Genomic DNA, 18,640 nt, shown 5'->3' with positions numbered 1-18,640 from the left:
AACACAACCAAAATTTCATATGCAATAAAAGAAACTGGTTTCCAGGTTGAGGGAAATTTCAACCATCTGTCAAATTAGGATGATGGACTAAATGGGATTAAACAGTAGTTAACAATTTGTCAGGCACAATATGGAGGTAAACAGGTTTAACCATTTGTCAGGTATAAATGGCAAGAAGCTGCCTGCAGCAGTGGGCTCAGAAATCACATAATTACTGAATGAACATTTATGAAGAAAATACATTTATGATTATAGTGAATTATAACATGATTTTTTTCTAACAAGTATTCATGGTGAACATATTGGAACAGTTTTGTAGGTTTTGCTGTGGTCACCCATTGACACTATGGAGCACCCCAACAACTTCCCCATGGATCTTTTTGCCAGGGCCTTACCTATAATAATAATATAGTGTACAATGGCAACTTTAACTACAAAAGGTTTTCACACTTACTATTCATTTGAGCCATTCATAAGATTTATAAGTAACAGTAAATATTAAAAGAAATAATAGATACAAAAACAAAACCAGGAAGACCATAAATCAACCAGGTCTAATTAGCACATGTAGGATACGTGTGTGAATGGATTTTACAAATGTACTTTCCACATGTGTAATATTTGTACTGCAGTCCTCTTTTAGAGGCAGAACTGGTATCTTCTCCTCTTGTCTGACCCCAGGATAATCTGTAAATACACAATTCTGTAAAATACCAATTTTATTAGGTCTAGTTTTAGATTTGGACAAATCAGTATGTGATTTGCTGTGAGACATAATAACGTCTGTTTGAGCAAAGTGGGACAGTGACAGTCAAGTTTGATGCGAGCATTGTCAGGGGTTTGTTAACTTCTTCATTTCCTTTTGGCTGCTCCCTTCAGGCATCTCCACAGCGAATCATCTGCCTCCATTCAACCCTATCCTCTGTATCCTCCTCACCAACACCAACTATCCTCATGTCCTCCTTTACCTACTCCAAGAAGCATCCAAGGTCTTCCTCTAGGCCTCCTTCCTGGCAGCTCTAAACTCAGCATCTTTTTACCAATGTATTCACTGTCCCTCCTCTGAACATGTCCAAACCATCTCAATCTGGCTTCCCTGGCTTTTTCTGCAAACCATCAAACATGAGCTGTCCCTCTGATGTCCTCATTCCTGATCCTATCCATCCTCCTCACTCCCAGAGAGAACCTCAACATCTTCAGCTCTGCTACCTCCAGCTCTGCCTCCTGTCTTTTTCTCAGTGCCACTGTCTCTAAACCAGACAACATTGCACCGTCTTGTCCACCTTTCCTTTCATTCTTGCTGACACTCTTTTGTCACACATCACACCGGACACTTTCCTCCACCCGTTCCAACCTGCTTGCACACGTCACTTCACTTCTTTTCCACACTCTCCGTTGCTCTGGACTGTTGACCCTAGGTATTTAAAATCCTCCACCTTCTTCACCTCTACTCCCTGTAACCTCACCGTTCTACTTGAGTCCCTCTCATTTACACACATGTACTCTGTTTGACTGCGGCTAACCTTCATTCCTCTCCTTTCCAGAGCAAACCTCCACCTCTCTAGATTTTCCTCCACCTGCTCCCTCCCTCTCACTAAAGATGACAATGTCATCTGCAAACATCATGGTCCACAGAGATTCCTGTGTAACCTCATCTGCCAGCCTGTCCATCACCACAGCAAACAAGAAGGGGCTCAAAGCCAATCCTTGGTGCAGTCCCACCTCCACCTTGAACTCCTCTGTCACCCCTACAGCACACCTCACCACTGTCTTACATGTCCTGCACCACTCGAACATACTTCTCTGCCACTCCAGACTTCCTCATACAAAACCACAGCTCCTCTCTCAGCACCCTGTTATACGCATTTTCCAAACCTACAAAGACACAATGCAGCTCCTTCTGGCTTTCTCTGTACTTCTCCATCAACATTCTCAAAGCAAATATTGCATCTGTGGTTCTCTTTCTTGGCATGAAACCATACTGCTGCTCACAAATGCTCACTTCTGACCTCAGCCTAGCCTCCTCTACTCTTTCCCATAACTTCACTGTGTGACTCATCAGCTTTATTCCTCTGTAGTTACCACAACTCTGCACGTCTCCCTTGTTCTTAAAGATGGGCACCAGTACACTTCTCCTCCATTCCTCAGGCATCCTCTCTCCAAGATCTTGTTAAGTAGCCCAGTCAAAATCTCTACAGCCACCTCTCCCAAACACTTCCATACCTCCACAGGTATGTTGTCAGGGCCAACTGCCTTTTCACTCTTCATCCTCTTCAACGCCTTCCTCACTTCATCCTTACTGATCGTTGCTACTTCCTGCTCCACAACAGTCACCTCTTCTACTCTGTGCTTTCTAACATTTTCCTCATTCATCAACTCTTCAGAGTATTCCTTCCATCTTTCCATCACACTTGTGGCACCTTTCAACACATTTCCATCCTTGTCCTTGATCACCCTAACCTGCTGCACATCCTTCCCATCTCTGTCTCTCTGCCTCACCAACCTGTACAAATCCACCTCTCCCTCCTTAGTGTCCAACCTATGATACAAATCCTCATTAGCCCTTTGTTTGGCCTTTGCCACCTCTACCTTCACCTTACACTGCATCTCCCTGTACTCCTGTCTGTTCTCTTCTGTCCTCTCAATGTCCCACTTCTTCTTAGCTAACCTTTTCCTCTTAACACACTCTTTAACTTCCTCATTCCACCAACAAGTCTCCTTATCTGCTTTCCTCTTTTTCAGCGTCTGTCTGGGCACTGTGGGGACAGTGATAGTCAACTTGATGCAAGGATTGTCAGGCATATGTCAACTCATCCTGCTGTATTGTTATTGATCGCCAGGTCCACTGTCCATGACAGGACAAAGGACCTGCAGGCCACTGGAAATGTCCCAGTGCTCCCAACAGTCTGTTCACCACTGATCACAGGTCACCTAGGTCTTGTTGTCATACTTTGTTGGCTTGCTGGGCTTTACTACTGTAAAGGACAGCACACTATGGAGAAAAGACATGACTCAGTAGTTAGTAACAGGGTCTCAGAAGACAATCACATAAATCAATCACAGTTGATTTGATTTATTGACAGTTGTCAGTTACAGCAATACTTAAAGAAGAAATGTTGAAAATGACTTAGATTACTGATATAAAAATAAACATTTACCTCTGAATGAAACCAGTTGTTCATCCACTCCTACTTCAGTGGTTATACAGTTAAAGACCATACAAACGCTAAGTTTAAAGTTTTCTTACTTTTTAATAAACAGTTCCACAACATATACACACACACACACACACACACACACACACAGACCCACTACTCCTGTGTGCTCCTCAGGTGGAGACATTTTTCACACCTGCTTGCATTAGTGTCAGGTGATGTCTCCAGTGAACTGCTCCAATCAGAGGTGTTAATAAACCAACTCACACATGATGCAGCCTGCTCACATCAACACATGATGCAATCATTGCCAAGAGACTCAAAGTTCACCCAAGTTAACCACAGTTTCATTTAAGTTCAACTTTACTGTTTGTTGACTGCATTCATCATTATGAAGACACTGACATTGCAAAGTTAAACCAACTTAATAAGAAGAGTACTACTACCAATAATATTAATAATAAATTCCACATGAAAAATATGGATAAAATATCAACTGAACTGACATGGTTATGATGTGTGAAGTGAAGTTGTGCTCGATCAAATGTAACCCCCCAAAACCAAACTGTCCTCCCTGTCTATAGGTTTTGTACAATGGACCAGTTTGTCTAGATGTCACACATTGTACACACAGTTTCTGCTGGTTCAGAGTTTACAGACCAAAGATTGTCCACACAGGAAGGTTTATGGGCTCTTGTGTTTAGGGCTTTTTAGACAAAATGTCATACAAAACATTTCTTCAGTCATTGCACAGGAGAATTAAAGCCATGTGATCCAGATAAACCCAAGAACTGCTTCAACTGATGTTTAATATGTAGAATATGATTCCTGTTTATATATTACATAAATAGAAATATATATTTCTTAATATTACACATAGATAAAAGAACATATATACAAAAACAATGTGGATAATTTCTTTGTTTGTTGTTTGGCAATGAAGTTTACAGGTCAGTCAAATAAAGGACTATTTTCATTTGCAACTAGAGGTTCACAATCCATGACAAATCAGGACCAAACACTGCTGACTAAATGCAGGTGAGGTTAGCCTGTATACTTCCTGTTTACTTTACTGACAAAGTTAAATAATGATTTCTTCACCATATAACTCCCCACTAATCAGATGCAAAACTTAATTCAAAGGTGTTCCCTGGAAATGGGGACTGAAGAATCTGAAGTACTGATACAAGTGTTTTCTATAAGTTGGAGCGAACTCAGTTCAGAAGGTAATAACAGAAAAACACTTAATCTGAACTCTAAATAATAATATCTAAATACAGATAATATCCTTCAGGAAAATATTTGTTTTTCTTGTCTTGTTTAAAAATACACAATAATACTACAAATGTACAAACAGCTGTAGATGAATGAATGTGTAAATCTTTTATTCATACAACTGGACTGTATATACCGACTGAGGCTGCAGCGTTCAGAGGTTCACTCAGATGGAGTCCACCAGGTGTCACCATTTGAACAATAACCAAGTGTCTGAGCCTCCATCCTGAAAATGAAATGATTGTGCTGCCAGTCTGTGTAAATGTGGTCAGTGAACTTTGAACTTGTAGCAGGATGTGAAAGTGAAACTTCAGTGAAAACTAATTACATATCTATAGAAGGAGACCCCAGTTCCTCTGGACAAACTCATCTTGTGCTGCTGATTGTGTTTCTTGTTCTTAACCTGCTGATTATTCTTTAGTCCCTTCTGTTCATTGCTGCCCTCTTCTGGTCATTAGTTCTTGATTCTTCTCACTCCTGCTTTATATTCTGTAATATAGTCCAGCACTGTGCAGATATTCCAGCAGCTTCTCAAATTTTCCCCAAATGTTCAGAATAAGTAAATTATGGAAATTGTATTGGAAGGTTTCACTTGGTGCAAGTTACTGAATGATTGCAGTGAGTGGATTGATCACAGGTGTGTGTAGGTGCAGTCTCCACTCTATAGGCTGTTGAGGATCACATGTGACAGACACTGTCAGCATCTGTTTTCCTGTGTCTCCTCTGTGCAGGCCCAGGTCTGTGTCAGACACCACTGCCTTAAATTGACTTTACAATGAGCTGAAGTGAGTGTTCCAGCTGGATGAGGGGGGTCACATGATGAGTCTGAGCGCTGTGCTCTGAGGGACTGAGAAGCAGGCAACAGGTGGTGTGACAGACCTGTGGTTCACTGACTTTATTCTTGGACTCAGTGTGAGTGTTGGACCTTTCCTGCAGTAGCTTTATAATACTGGACAGGTTTGGTATCTTATCTCCATTAAATTAAAAATAATAAGGTGCATCAGTTACAGTAGCTCATTCCCTGGCAAGTGCTCAGCTAAGTCAGCTAACATCTAGCTAACATCTCCTTCTCCTACATTGCTTGTGTGTGGTGGAACAGTGTGTGAGGAAAAAGTGGACTGATCTGCTGTTACAGCTGCTGAGAAGTAAATTAACAGATAACATATAGACCCTCTGAGTTTAGCTAAATGCTGCTCAGTTGTTGCACAACAAAATATATTTTCTCTGCTCTGTAACAGTCCTGGTTGGTGTTTGTCTAACGGGGCTGTGGAATCAAGATGGTGACCCAGCTACAGGTGAGATAACCCAGGATGGACCTGTGCTTCTGTGACACCTGCCTTCAGTCAACGGACACATCAACTCATTTGGATCATGGTAGGAATAATTCATTATTCTTTCAGTATGTCTGCACATGTAGCTGAATGTTTAAAGCTGTTAACAGACACACACACACACACACACACGCGCGCGCACGCACGCACGCACGCACGCACGCACACGCACACACAGACACTGATCTGGGAAAGTTCACAGATGGAGGAATTTCCAGTTTTGTTTCTGTTGATGATTTGGTTTATAGTTTTACTGAAATATATGTGTGGGGTTATGTAGCTGTCAAAACAGACGTGTGTCTTCAACACCACAGAGCTGTGGAGAGCAACGAGGAGAAAGATGCTGTTTATTTCAGTAGTAACTGAAATCACTTAGTGTAGCTAATGATGGTGTCTCCAATGGTGTGTGGTGTTTAGGTCTTTGCCAACTCTTGAGTAAAACATATGGCTCAGCTGCTAAATGCTCCAATATGTTCACCCACTACTCTTTAACCATGTGTGTTATTTGGTGCTGGCAGGTAGTGGATCTTTTACTTATTTTACTGAAAACAGTCACATGCTGCTGCTGGAACCTGAATGACAAATACTGATTATGTACTATACACTATAATTCAGTGTTAGATTGAATGATACAGGATGACCACTTCACTTGACCATTTAGTAATTTATTAAAGCTATTTATTGTCGTGGGATGTTTAGAACAATCTTGGAATTTGTTTGTTTTCTGTTTCCAAGACTTTGATGTTTTAGTCATTAGTCCAAGCATCAACCAAAACAAAAGCAACCTGTTACACCAGAGACAAAAAGAGTTTGAGAGATGAAGATGCAGCTGTTAGAGTATAATGCATTGTTTGAGGGAGGAGGAAGATCAGTATCCAAGAGAGAGACTGAGACAGGAGGGGAGGGAGGAGGAGGAGGATGAGAGAGATAAACCAACTGTATGACACAGAACTTTGCTCAGAAAGCTGTGAGTGCTCAGCACCTTCCCCTCTCCTCCTCTCTCTCTGATGATGGAGGAAGCTGAACTCTGTTTTCCACATCTCCTCAATGTGTCTTGCAAAAAGTACAAACGTCCTCACTCTGAGACAATGTTGGTTTACATTGTGCTGTGCTCCTTCTCTTTGCTGACTGTGGTTCTGAATGTGCTGGTCATCATCTCCATCTCCCACTTCAGGCACAGATAAATGTCTTAGCATTGATAATATGTTGTTGTAGTGAGATTGATTGAAATCAGTGACCTCTGAGCATGACATCCTGATGGTTTGATGAGACTTTGGTTCATAATCAGTGCTTATAACATTTACTGTTTAGATACTCTGTAGTTTGAAGTGTCATTACTGCTTTTAGAAAACAACTGCTTCTATTGGTAATAATGCTGTGGCTGTTTGTAATATTCACTGTGATGATTTTCTCTCACTCCAGGCAGCTCCACACCCCCACCAACCTCCTCCTCCTCTCTCTGGCTGTCTCTGACTTCCTCGTAGGTCTATTTGTGATGCCGTTTCAAATCCTCTTAGCCGAACCCTGTTGGTTCCTGGGTGACCTGGTCTGTGTTCTATGGTATTTGTTACTTGTTATCACTCTCTGTTCCTCAGTAGTAAACATGGTGCTCATATCAGTCGACCGTTATGTGGCTATCTGTGACCCTCTGCACTACCCCACTAGAATCACTCCAAACAGAGTTCAGATCTGTGTTGTCCTGTGTTGGATTTACTCTGTTTTCTGCAGTTTTCTGTTTTTATATGATAATCTGAAACAACCAGGCAGGTATAACTCCTGTTATGGAGAATGTGTGATTAACATAAATGGAGTTGTTGATGTTGTTTTATTTTTTATCATTCCAATCACTGCCATCATCATTCTGTATGTGAGAGTGTTTGTGGTGGCTGTGTCTCAGGCTCGTGCCATGCGCTCCCACATTGCAGCTGTCACACTGCAGCGTTCAGTGACTGTAACTGTAAAGAAATCAGAGATGAAAGCAGCCAGGAATCTTGGTGTTGTTGTTGCTGTGTTTCTCATCTGTTACTGTCCATATTATTGTGTCACTCTGTCTGGCTACAATGTCACAATTGGTTCCTCAACTAACATCTTCATAATTGTTATGGTATATTTTAACTCCTGTCTAAACCCTATAATTTACACCTTTTTATATCCCTGGTTTAGAAAATCAGTTAAACTCATTGTTACCGTTGAAATCCTGCAGCCTAACTCTTGTATGATCAACGTGCTGTAGAGAGAAACTGTGGAGTGACTGAAAAGAGACACATGAGCTTTTCTGTGACAAATGAGGTTTTATGTGCAGCTGTTAAATGACAGATGTGATAAAGACAGTGTGGACAAATTAAGAAATGCTGTTTAGAGTTTGGCATTACAATTTTTTTCTTGGTGTTGTGATCATTGTACATTTATAGTAACTTTTTGTGTTCAGACTTTCTTCCTCATTGGTTCCAAATCAATCACAATCTTTACTTCAGTTATTGATCCTTTAAAATTTGTCAATGAGTCTCTGTGTTTGCAATAGAAGGTTTAGACTGAACACAGTTTAGTCTGTTGTTCTCTTATACCTGTCGTAAGCACCACAATGAAAGGAAATGAATGATGATGAAATGATGAACACAAAAAAAAAGTTTTGTGTAGTTATCTTAAATATTTTTACATTGCAACCAAAGTCAAAGTTTCTGCTGTTAGTTTGTCCTGCACTGACAGCAGAGATGATCAGCCCAATTCCAACAAATTTTGATGTTTTATATAACTGAGAAAATAATCAACATAACCCCATGTGCTATTATGAATTGTAATTATAAGTGTAGTGCAGAAAAAGAAACGATCTGTTTGCATCTTGTCTGAATACAGCTTCTTGACCTTGATACCTGTTGTATCACAAAACAATATAATGATAAAAGAGACTGCAACTAGACTGCACAGAATCATTTCAGAATAATTCTAAAATCAAACCTTTGTTGCACTGCTAAAAGATAAACTGTGTAATAAATGGACATCAGAAATGATTGTCTGGTCAGACATCAGTAGATCTCATAGGAAACAAGGATGACACAGAAACACCTGGGCATATCAAATATGTTAAGCAGAGTCAGCAGTGATTGACTGTGTATATGAAACAACCTCAGACACCACCTGGACGAAGTTAAATCATCATTTTATGATAAGAATTTCTGTCCTGTAACCAAGCTGAAAGGAGGTTTGGGGTTTTCATATTTTGTTGACACTCATAAGAGCCTTTACTCCATGTAAGGATTGTGTGGAAATTACTGTTTCCTACAAAAGGTGTTTGACCAAGGCAATTCACTGTATACAGTAGGGCTACTTGTAGTGGCAATTTTCCTTTTAAGTGAGATGAAAATGACAGTAGACAATTATCTTTTTTAAAGTTTTACTGTTCAGCTGTTGCAAAGTCACTGACTAGTGTGTCATCTGGTCTACCTGCTCTAAACAGGATCAAGTAGACAGGTAATTGCTTGTTTTAATTGATTTGCTATAAATAAGCAGTCATGTAACTCTATGCCATAATCTTAAATAGGATCTGCACAGTCCTCTGTGCTGTGGCTTGTGATTGGTTAACAGGATCTAATAAACTGACCACACTTGGTAGGTATTTAGTTGAAGCTGCCATGGAGAGCACACTAGTCTTTGACTGAGCTGTTGCTCTGTTTGCTGCTTTAAGCTTGTATGGTAGTATAGTAATTTTAAATACATTATTGTACCTTTTTAGTGTGTACTTAACCAAGTTCTCAGTAAATGCTTGAAACAAGGGTTGTGCACAATGAAGTACTTCCTAAAGTATGTGTCAGTGATGTGCTCTGGAGTTTATATCTTAAATTTGCATTTTAATCCTCACAAAAACTTCACCGAAAGTTCATTTTAATTAAAGCTCAAGTATTAGTTCCAAATCAGTGGTAAACTTCAAGTGTGTTATTTCAAAACATGTTGTGATTCCACTGGTCTACTTACTTTATTTTGAAAATGTAGACTTTTCTCTGTACCTTAGGTATAAGAGTAGAAAACTTTCATATGTATTAAATTTTCTACTGCATATTAATCTAGTTATCTATACTAATACTATACTATACCTCAAAAAAAGTTAAAATGTACTACAACAACTACAACTCCTAGTGTAACACAAATGAAAATGCTGCCCGAAGGAAAAAGCTATACTGCAGACTTTAAAATGCAGGTAAAGTCTGCAGCTGAAACAAAGTTTGGAGTGACTGTTGGCATTCAGACAACCTGAGAGAGGAGAAGATGCTGTTTGATCTTCCCTCATCCTGATGTTGGAGCAGTTGTTTAACGTTACTTAACACAGATGAATGAATTTTGTAATGCACTTCTGCTTGTTGTTTTACCTAGTCTAGGTAGAAATGCGACGGTTTATTGTTGTGGGATGTTTAGAACAATCTTGGAATTTGTTTGTTTTCTGTTTCCAAGACTTTAATTGATGTTTTAGTCATTAGTGCAAGTATCAGCCAAAACAAAAGCAACCTGTTGCACCAGGGACAAAAAGAGTTTGAGTGATGAAGATGCAGCTGATGAAAGGTGTGATGTTTTTTGTGAAGGAGGAGGAAGATCAGTATCCAAGAGAGAGACAGGGACAGAGACAGGAGGGGAGGGAGGAGGAGGAGGATGATCAGAGAGATAAACCAACTGTATGACACAGAACTTTGCTCAGAAAGCTGTGAGTGCTCAGCAGCTTCCCCTCTCCTCCTCTCTCTCTGATGATGGAGGAAGCTGAACTCTGTTTTCCACAACTCCTGAATGTGTCTTGCAAAAAGCACAAACGTCTTCACTCTGAGACAATGTTCATTTACATTGTGCTGTCCTTCATTTCTCTGCTGACTGCATCTCTCAATCTGCTGGTCATCATCTCCATCTCCCACTTCAGGCACAGATAAATGTCTTAGCATTGATAATATGTTGTTGTAGTGAGATTGATTGAAATCAGTGACCTCTGAGCATGACATCCTGATGGTTTGATGAGACTTTGGTTCATAATCAGTGCTTATAACATTTACTGTTTAGATACTCTGTAGTTTGAAGTGTCATTACTGCTTTTAGAAAACAACTGCTTCTATTGGTAATAATGCTGTGGCTGTTTGTAATATTCACTGTGATGATTTTCTCTCACTCCAGGCAGCTCCACACCCCCACCAACCTCCTCCTCCTCTCTCTGGCTGTCTCTGACTTCCTCGTAGGTCTCTTTGTGACACCGTTTCATATCCTCTTAATAGAACCCTGTTGGTACCTGGGTGACCTGGTCTGTGTTCTGCATTATTTCTTAAACTTTATCATTGTTTGTGCCTCAGTAGTAAACATGGTGCTTATATCAGTCGACCGTTATGTGGCGATCTGTGACCCTCTGCACTACCCCACCAGAATCACTCTAAACAGAGTTCAGATCTGTGTTGTCCTGTGTTGGATTTACTGTGTTTTCTACAGTTTTTTGATTTTATATGATAACCTGGTACAACCAGGCAGGTATACCTCCTGTTCTGGAGAGTGTGTAATTAATATAAATGGAGCTGTTGGCATTGTGTTTATCTTTGTCATGCCAGTTAGTACCATCATCATTCTGTATATGAGTGTGTTTGTGGTGGCTGTGTCTCAGGCTCGTGCCATGCGCTCCTACATTGCAGCTGTCACACTGCAGCGTTCAGTGACTGTAACTGTAAAGAAATCAGAGATGAAAGCAGCCAGGAATCTTGGTGTTGTTGTTGCTGTGTTTCTCATGTGTTACATTCCATTTTATTGTGTCACTCTGTCTGGCACGGACCTCACAATTGGTTCTCCAACTGAGATCTTTGTGAGTTTTTTGATATTTTTAAACTCCTGTCTAAACCCTATAATTTATGCCCTTTTGTATCCCTGGTTTAGAAAATCAGTTAAACTCATTGTTACCCTTGAAATCCTGCAGCCTAACTCCTGTATGATCAACGTGCTATAGAGAGAAACTGTGGAGGGACTGAAAAGAGACACATGAGCTTTTCTGTGAAGGAACCAAATGGGTTTTTACTTCTTGTTGTTGAGTCACTGAAGTGAAGACAACATGCAGTGATTTGTTTGTTTTTTTTTGTTTTTTTTTTGTTTTTTTTTTCCCTCAGTTGCAATTTTATTCTGATCATGGACAGGCTTCACTACAGTTAAATATCTTGCAGTCTTTGCAAATGAGTCTCTCATTGTCATAGGTCTTTGTATCACATCTTTCATAATCGGCAAATTCAAAGTAAACTCTCTTTTAGTGTAATTTAAATGTTTCAGTATTTCATGTCAGCAATGTCTGACTGAACTAAATTTTATCTACATTTATGCCATATTTTTCTGCAGTTTGTCCTTTTTAACAAGCAAAGATGCTCAGTCATGTTGGCTACATATTTCCATGATATGCATAGTTACTTGTATGTGCAAGTTATTATAATGAAAATTCACAAAACCATCAGATTTAATATACATATATTCTTTTGCTAAAGTAAAAAATGGAAAAACAAAAAAGTAATTCCTGCATGTTGTTCATATTCAGCCATTTTGAGAATACATATAAGAAATATAATTAAATATACGGAATACTCCTGCTTCAACAATCCTGTGCTCTTCATACTAAGTAAGTGGTAAATAAGTAAAGTAAAGTGGGCTCAGTGGACATTGCAGATATTCCACATGACTCCAGAGAGAAAAGAACAAGTGACTATGTTGAATACCGCTCTAGAATGCATTCTAGTTACCGGGCATTGCCCCATCCTGAACTCAGTGCCACACCTGCTCAGCCATATGATATTTTTCAAGCTTTGCGACACCAAGACAGTGAGCAAAATCCCATTCATGTGGCTGGTGATGAACTGAACATCACTCCTACTTCTGTCGGGCACCATGCTAGATACCCTTAGGCACTTAAAACCAACCAGCTAGCATAATTCTAACCAAGGTGCAGTCAGAGTTTATCTTCTGTGAAGAGAACTCAGACACACACAACCTCAATTCAGATGCATATGCCACAGCCTCATACTCATGACCATATAGGCATCAATGACTTTGCTATTTACATGGCTCATCGTGAGCTTGTGATCTCTTGAATTATCAAGTTTGACAACTGTCCAGATAACTATCATGAATTCCATATGAGGACTTATCTGCAATAAATAGCTTGACTTTCTAGCTAAGTGCTTGTGTCCTCCATCATTAGAACAAGTTAAAATCTGACCCATTCATATCAGTGACCCTGCGGCTGGGCTCAGGATGGCACGGATGCATCTGGAGGAATGCTATGTTTCACTAAAATAATTGAGAAGGCTCTATTGGACAAACTTGAGAAGTTTCCCAGAATTGGACCTAAAGACCGGAGGAGCTGGGAGAGACAGTTTCAGGGAGTCATCATCCCTTTTCTTCTCCTCACACCTCTTTTACATTGACATGAGAGCAACCCCAACAATACCCTCATCATACATTGATTGAGTATCTCAGCTTGAAATTTTGTTGCCACAGGGGCAAATGTGTGCCTGTGCTTTCTGATCTGCATTAAGGGAAACATTAGGGGTAAAAGATGGTTATAGGTGTGAAGCTACGTGGGGGGGGGGGCAAAAGATTATTTTCCTACTTTCTGTTTATCTTATTTTATTTTGCTCTAAATGACGTGCACGCTGTCACAATAAGCATAGAATTGAATAAAGTTTTAATGACCGTGCACATGTTCAGCTTGTCATAGCAACCCAGAGCTTATCGTTGATGAATGAGCTGCAAGGAACATAAAGGTTGTAGCTTTGTTGCTTAGCGGTGACAAATGAGCTGTTGGAAATACTTGATCTTCAGTGTATGAACTGATTGTAGTTGCAACACAAGGAGAATCCTGTTTAACTGTTAACAGTTGGCTGTTGCTAATACAAGAAGTAGCTGTAGGTTTTTAAAATATACACAAAGTACCTATACAAAGCATACCTGCCATAAAACACACTTCTGTTAAAAAAGAAACATGCTTAAATTTTTGTGGGGATATTGTGGGATGTTTAGAACAATCTTGGAATTTGTGTGTTTTTTTGTTTCCAAGCCTTTAATTGATTAGTCCAAGCAATCAGACAAAACAAAAGCATCAGACAAAACAAAAGCAACCTGTTACACCAGGGACAAAAGTTTCAGTGATGAAGATGCAGCTGATGAAAGGTGTTTTTTTTTGTGAAGGAGGGGGAAGATCAGTATCCAAGAGAGAGACAGAGAGACAGGAGGGGAGGGAGGAGGAGGAGGATGAGAGATATAAATCAACTGTATGACACAGAACTTTGCTCAGAAAGCTGAGTGCGCTCAGCAGCTTCCCCTCTCCTCCTCTCTCTCTGATGATGGAGGAAGCTGAACTCTGTTTTCCACAACTCCTCAACGTGTCTTGCAAAAAGCGCACACATGCTCACTCTGAGAAAATGATGATTTACATCCTGCTGTCTTCTGTCTCTTTGCTGACTGTGGTTCTGAATGTGTCAGAACCACAGTTTTCTCCCACATAAATTGCGTCTCCTTTGTGTTGCTTCTCTTTCTAGAGATGTCTTCATGTTTAGTGCTTCAGTCTTCCAGATCCTTGCTACCTTGACTTGCTCTGATGGTGATACAAAATTATTTTTGGATTGATTGACTCAGATTGACCCAGCCTGCCACATGATTCCTGTGTGTCAGTGGCTTCTGCATTTGCCATCACCTGCTCTCCACCACCATTTTATTAACTGCCAGTCCTGGAACAGAATCTGGGAATCAAACTTATTGCCAATGAACTTCTTCATTAACTGTTATTTTCAGAGAGGTAAATAAATCTATTGTGTAGCTGAAAGGCCATGGTCTCAGTGTTTTCACTGTTGCCACTGCTTGCTTTGCTTCTCTGTTTGCCTGAAGGTATTGTAGTCTTCTGCTAACATGTGTAAACCTGTAGTCTTTGGAAAAGTCTCTGAAAAGCTCACAACTGTCCTGGAGTCCATTGTTATACACAACTGTTTCAGGTACCCCCCCGGTGGCTGAAAGCTTCTTTTAGGGCAGCAGTTATTGTGTTGGCAGAGGTAATGTAGAGGTGAGAAACTTTTATGTAGCAGGAAAAATAATCCACTATGAGAAGATGTTGCTGTTGCCAGGGTCTCTCTTGCACTGGAGTGGTCAATAAAAGGCTCTTTGTGCTCTTTTCTGTGTTCCGAGTAAATTTTGCAATTACCCATAAGCTGACTGATCTGTACCGATAATCCTGGCCACCAGACCGACTAGTGCAGAGCGAGAGCGCAACAAAGAGTCCCTTAGTAGCCACTGTGGAGGTGAATGAGAGGTGATTTTCTCTCATTCAGTGGGGAATGATTCTCTGTCCTTTGAGAAGCAGCCCTCCTACCAGTGTGATCATCTCTCTCTGGCCAGTATGGCACTACCTCTGACAGAAGGGCATATTTTTCTGGCCCTTCTATTTTACAGTACTTTGAGTTTTGCACATACAGGATCATTTGCCTGTTTCTCTTGAATTTCGGTGGCTACTAAGCATTTGTCTGGCAGGTGCACGATATCAACAGCAGTCTGGATGGGAGCTCATCTTGTGCTTTTGACCTCAGAAGTGGCACAAGAGGCTTGTAATCTGTTTCTAATTTGAACTTTAGTTCCACAAGGTAAAGCATCAGCTGTTCACACTCCCATGGCACTGCCGAAGCCTCCTTTTCAGTCTGTGCACAATGTATCTCAACTTCGGGCAAGCACATTAAGAAGAACACATGTTTCCATGTTCCGTCTGTCTGTTGTCTGCAGAGGATGGTCCCCAGACCAATAGATAAGGCATCTGCAAACATGTATGTCTCCACTGTAGGTGAGAAAATGGCCAGTACACATAGTGAACTCAGTTCTGTTTTGGGCCTTTTGAAAAGTCTCTTTCCCTGGCACTCCCTAGCACCACTTGGTGCCCTGTCCAGATCTGTTGTCACACTGTCCGCCATAATGCGGTGGCCCACAAGCTTGATACTGTTTTTTTGTTCAATGTGAGCCCCTCCTCCTGCAGCCTCTTTAGCACCTGGTGTATGCTCTCAATGTGCTGCTGGACATTCTCTCCATAAACAACTCTATAATCTGCATGGCACACAACTCCATTGCACCCCTCCAACATCTGTGACATGTGATGCTCAAAGTGCTTGGGAGCTGATGAGATCCCAAACAGTAGGTGGTTGAATGCATATTTCCTGAAAGAGGTTATGAAAGTCATGAGGGGCCAGCTCTCCTGTGCCACTAAGATCTGACAGAAGCCAAAGGTTGCATCCAGCTTTGTGAACAACTTTGCTCCTGCCAACATGGTCAGTGTGTGGTCTACAGCTGGCATTATTTGTTTCTCTTCTTAACCACTGATTTTAGATGTGCCAGACCCACGTAGAGTCGAATCTTTCCAGGTTGTGCATTTGGTGCTACTGACGTGCCAACGCACCAGGGTCAAGCCTGGTTGCCATAACATTAACCTATACCCCTCCTCAGGGATTGTGGAAGCTGGAGTCTCCTTGATTGCTTCTGTTGAGGACAAGTACCATTTGACTAGTGAAGATATCACTGCGAGAGGAAGAAAATTTTTCTGACAATCCCAATTTAAACGAGTGCATTTATTCACAGACAAACCAAGGGCCGTGGAATCTTACACTAGAACAGCCCACACCATCTTAGATCAGGTCACTGCATATCTAAATGTGCTATAGACGGCAAATGGACTTTGTGGTTTTGTGACATTATGTTTGTTGTGGTGAGGATGTAGTATCACTGTAGTTTCAGTGTGTGTAGTAGTAAACTGGTTGTTTGTGGTGGTGGAAAATGGCGATAAATTTAGCCAAACCTCTGTGCTAATGGAGATATAGTTTGACATTAGAGGATGATTACAGCTGCATTTAAGATTCTTTGTTTTCTGACATAATTTGGTGATCGTGAGTGCATGACTACAAACAAAACAAAAATCTGTTACACCAGAGAGGAGTTTCAGAGAGTAATGAAGATGCAGATGATGAAGAGTGTGATGCGTAATTTGAGGTAGGAAAAAAATGGTCGAGAGACTGAAAAACAGGAGAGGAGGGAGGAGGAGGAGGATGATGAGAGATAAACCAACTGTATGACACAGAACTTTGCTCAGGAAGCTGTGAGTGCTCAGCAGCTTCCCCTCTCCTCCTCTCTCTCTGATGATGGAGGAAGCTGAACTCTGTTTTCCACAACTCCTCAATGTGTCTTGTAAAAAGAACACACTGCCTCACTCTAACACAATGTTCATTTACATTGTGCTGTCTTCCATTTCTCTGCTGACTGCATCTCTCAATCTGCTGGTCATCATCTCCATCTCCCACTTCAGGCACAGATAAATGTCTTAACATTGATAATATGTTGTTGTAGTGAGATTGATTTGAAATCAGTGACCTCTGAGCATGACATCCTGATGGTTTGATGAGACTTTGGTTCATAATCAGTGCTTATAACATTTACTGTTTAGATACTCTGTAGTTTGAAGTGTCATTACTGCTTTTAGAAAACAACTGCTTCTATTGGTAATAATGCTGTGGCTGTTTGTAATATTCACTGTGATGATTTTCTCTCACTCCAGGCAGCTCCACACCCCCACCAACCTCCTCCTCCTCTCTCTGGCTGTCTCTGACTTCCTCGTAGGTCTATTTGTGACACCGTTTCATATCCTCTTAACAGAACCCTGTTGGCTTCTGGGTGACCTGGTCTGTGTTCTGTTGTATTTTTTATGCTTTATCACTGTCTGTGCCTCAGTAGTAAACATGGTGCTCATATCAGTCGACCGTTATGTGGCTATCTGTGACCCTCTGCACTACCCCACCAGAATCACTCCAAACAGAGTTCAGATCTGTGTTGTCCTGTGTTGGATTTACTGTGTTTTCTACAGTTTTCTGATTTTATATGATAGCCTAACACAGCCAGGAAGGTATACATCCTGTTATGGAGAATGTGTGATCTCCATATTTGGAGCTGTTGGCATTGTGTTTCTCTTTGTCATGCCAGTTAGTGCCATCATCATTCTGTATATGAGAGTGTTTGTGGTGGCTGTGTCTCAGGCTCGTGCCATGCGCTCCCACATTGCAGCTGTCACACTGCAGCGTTCAGGGACTGTAACTGTTAAGAAATCAGAGATGAAAGCAGCCAGGAATCTTGGTGTTGTTGTTGCTGTGTTTCTCATGTGTTACATTCCATTTTATTGTGTCACTCTGTCTGGCACGGACCTCACAATTGGATCTCCAACCGAGATCTTTGTGAGTTTTTTGGTATTTTTGAACTCCTGTCTAAACCCTATAATTTACGCCCTTTTGTATCCCTGGTTTAGAAAATCAGTTAAACTCATTGTTACCCTTGAAATCCTGCAGCCTAACTCCTGTATGATCAACGTCCTGTAGAGAGAAACTGTGGAGTGACTGAAAAGAGACACATGAGCTTTTCTGTGAAGGAACAAATGAGTTTTTATTTACTGCTCTTAAGTCACTGAAGTGAAGCCCATATGCAGTGATGTAGTAAATCATGGACAGGCTTTACTACAGTTGAATGTCTTGCAGTCTTTGCAAATAATTCTCTCTTTGTCATAGGAGATTTTTGAATGAGCAAAGTTTAATCTGCTGTCACATATTTCATAATCAACACAATGAAACGAAACACTCCCTCTGATTGTATTTATTTCAAATGTTTATTTCAGTATTTCATGTCAGCAATGTCTGACTGAACCAAATTGAATCTACATTTATGCCATATTTTTCTAAATTTTGTTTGCCCTTTTTTAACCAGCAAAGATCTTCCATCAACTGGGCTACACATTCCCATGATCACTTTTTTATTCTGTAAATGCTGAAAATGATTTGCATAAGATTACTTGCTACTGTTGAAATACAATTTACTACATGT

The 18,640-nt window shown here is 40.6% G+C and overlaps 1 protein-coding gene across 1 annotated transcript; it reads left to right on the top strand.

Moving 5' to 3' along the window:
• Positions 1 to 5,707: 5,707 nt before the first annotated feature.
• Positions 5,708 to 7,994, top strand: LOC113145207 (trace amine-associated receptor 13c-like). Its single transcript, XM_026331645.1, has 3 exons — positions 5,708 to 5,725; positions 6,826 to 6,935; positions 7,184 to 7,994. The coding sequence occupies exons 1-3, from the start codon at positions 5,708 to 5,710 to the stop codon at positions 7,992 to 7,994; spliced, it is 939 nt and encodes a 312-aa protein (XP_026187430.1).
• Positions 7,995 to 18,640: the final 10,646 nt, after the last annotated feature.

Source organism: Mastacembelus armatus, chromosome 7, assembly GCF_900324485.2.
Source record: "Mastacembelus armatus chromosome 7, fMasArm1.2, whole genome shotgun sequence".
NCBI lineage: Eukaryota > Metazoa > Chordata > Actinopteri > Synbranchiformes > Mastacembelidae > Mastacembelus > Mastacembelus armatus.
This window is presented reverse-complemented; position numbering and strand designations above follow the sequence as displayed.

What these genes read in the sequence shown, in the direction of transcription:
- LOC113145207 (XM_026331645.1), top strand. An exon ending in ATCTCCATCTCCCACTTCAG is followed by an intron (nt 6,936 to 7,183) that starts GCACAGATAAAT and finishes CTCTCACTCCAG; the next exon opens with GCAGCTCCACACCCCCACCA.